The 531-nt window shown below is 38.8% G+C and overlaps 1 protein-coding gene across 1 annotated transcript in view; it reads left to right on the top strand.

Annotated features, from left to right (window-relative positions):
- SLC13A1 (solute carrier family 13 member 1) overlaps positions 1-311 on the top strand; it is a 24,839-nt gene extending 24,528 nt beyond the window's left edge. The window contains 2 exon segments of the mRNA XM_035893703.1: positions 1-66; positions 168-311. The exon segment at positions 1-66 is cut by the window's left edge and continues 12 nt beyond it. Of these exon segments, the coding sequence (XP_035749596.1) occupies positions 1-66; positions 168-311 (210 nt within the window).
- The last annotated feature ends 220 nt before the right edge of the window (positions 312-531 follow it).

Genomic DNA, 531 nt, shown 5'->3' with positions numbered 1-531 from the left:
CTTCCTGTGGCAAACCCAGCCAATGCCATTGTATTTTCATATGGTCATTTAACCATTATGGACATGGTGAGTTTTAAGCAAACCGCCCTAAAAGGGATTTTTAGCATTTTAAAAAATTCCTCCAGTATTTTGATGTGAGTTTCTGCTTTCTTTTTCCTCTCCTTTAGGTGAAAGCTGGTTTGGGCATTAACATCATCGGAGTTGCTGTAGTTATGCTTGCAATTATGACATGGATAGTGCCTATATTTGATCTCTATACTTACCCAAGTTGGGTACCGAACATGCCTTCTGTGAATAGCACTGGGCTCTAAGAAGAAAAAAAAAAATCCTAGGGATTGGTTTGGATTGGTTTTGTTTCTTTTCTTTTCCACTGGCATGTGGTGAGTCACTTAAAATGCTTTTTGTCACCACAATAGGAATCCACATTACTGTAAATGCCATATTTCGCAGTCCCAGAGACTAATGATCCAGTCTGAGAGTCTGATCAGGAAGAGTGCTAGACTTCCTAAATATCATAAAGTCAGATCAAGT

The sequence above is a fragment of the Egretta garzetta genome, unplaced genomic scaffold, assembly GCF_000687185.1.
Source record: "Egretta garzetta isolate BGI_Z169 unplaced genomic scaffold, ASM68718v1 scaffold64, whole genome shotgun sequence".
NCBI classification, from domain to species: domain Eukaryota; kingdom Metazoa; phylum Chordata; class Aves; order Pelecaniformes; family Ardeidae; genus Egretta; species Egretta garzetta.
The sequence above is the reverse complement of the archived record's forward strand: the minus strand, read 5'-3'. Positions and strand labels throughout refer to the sequence as shown.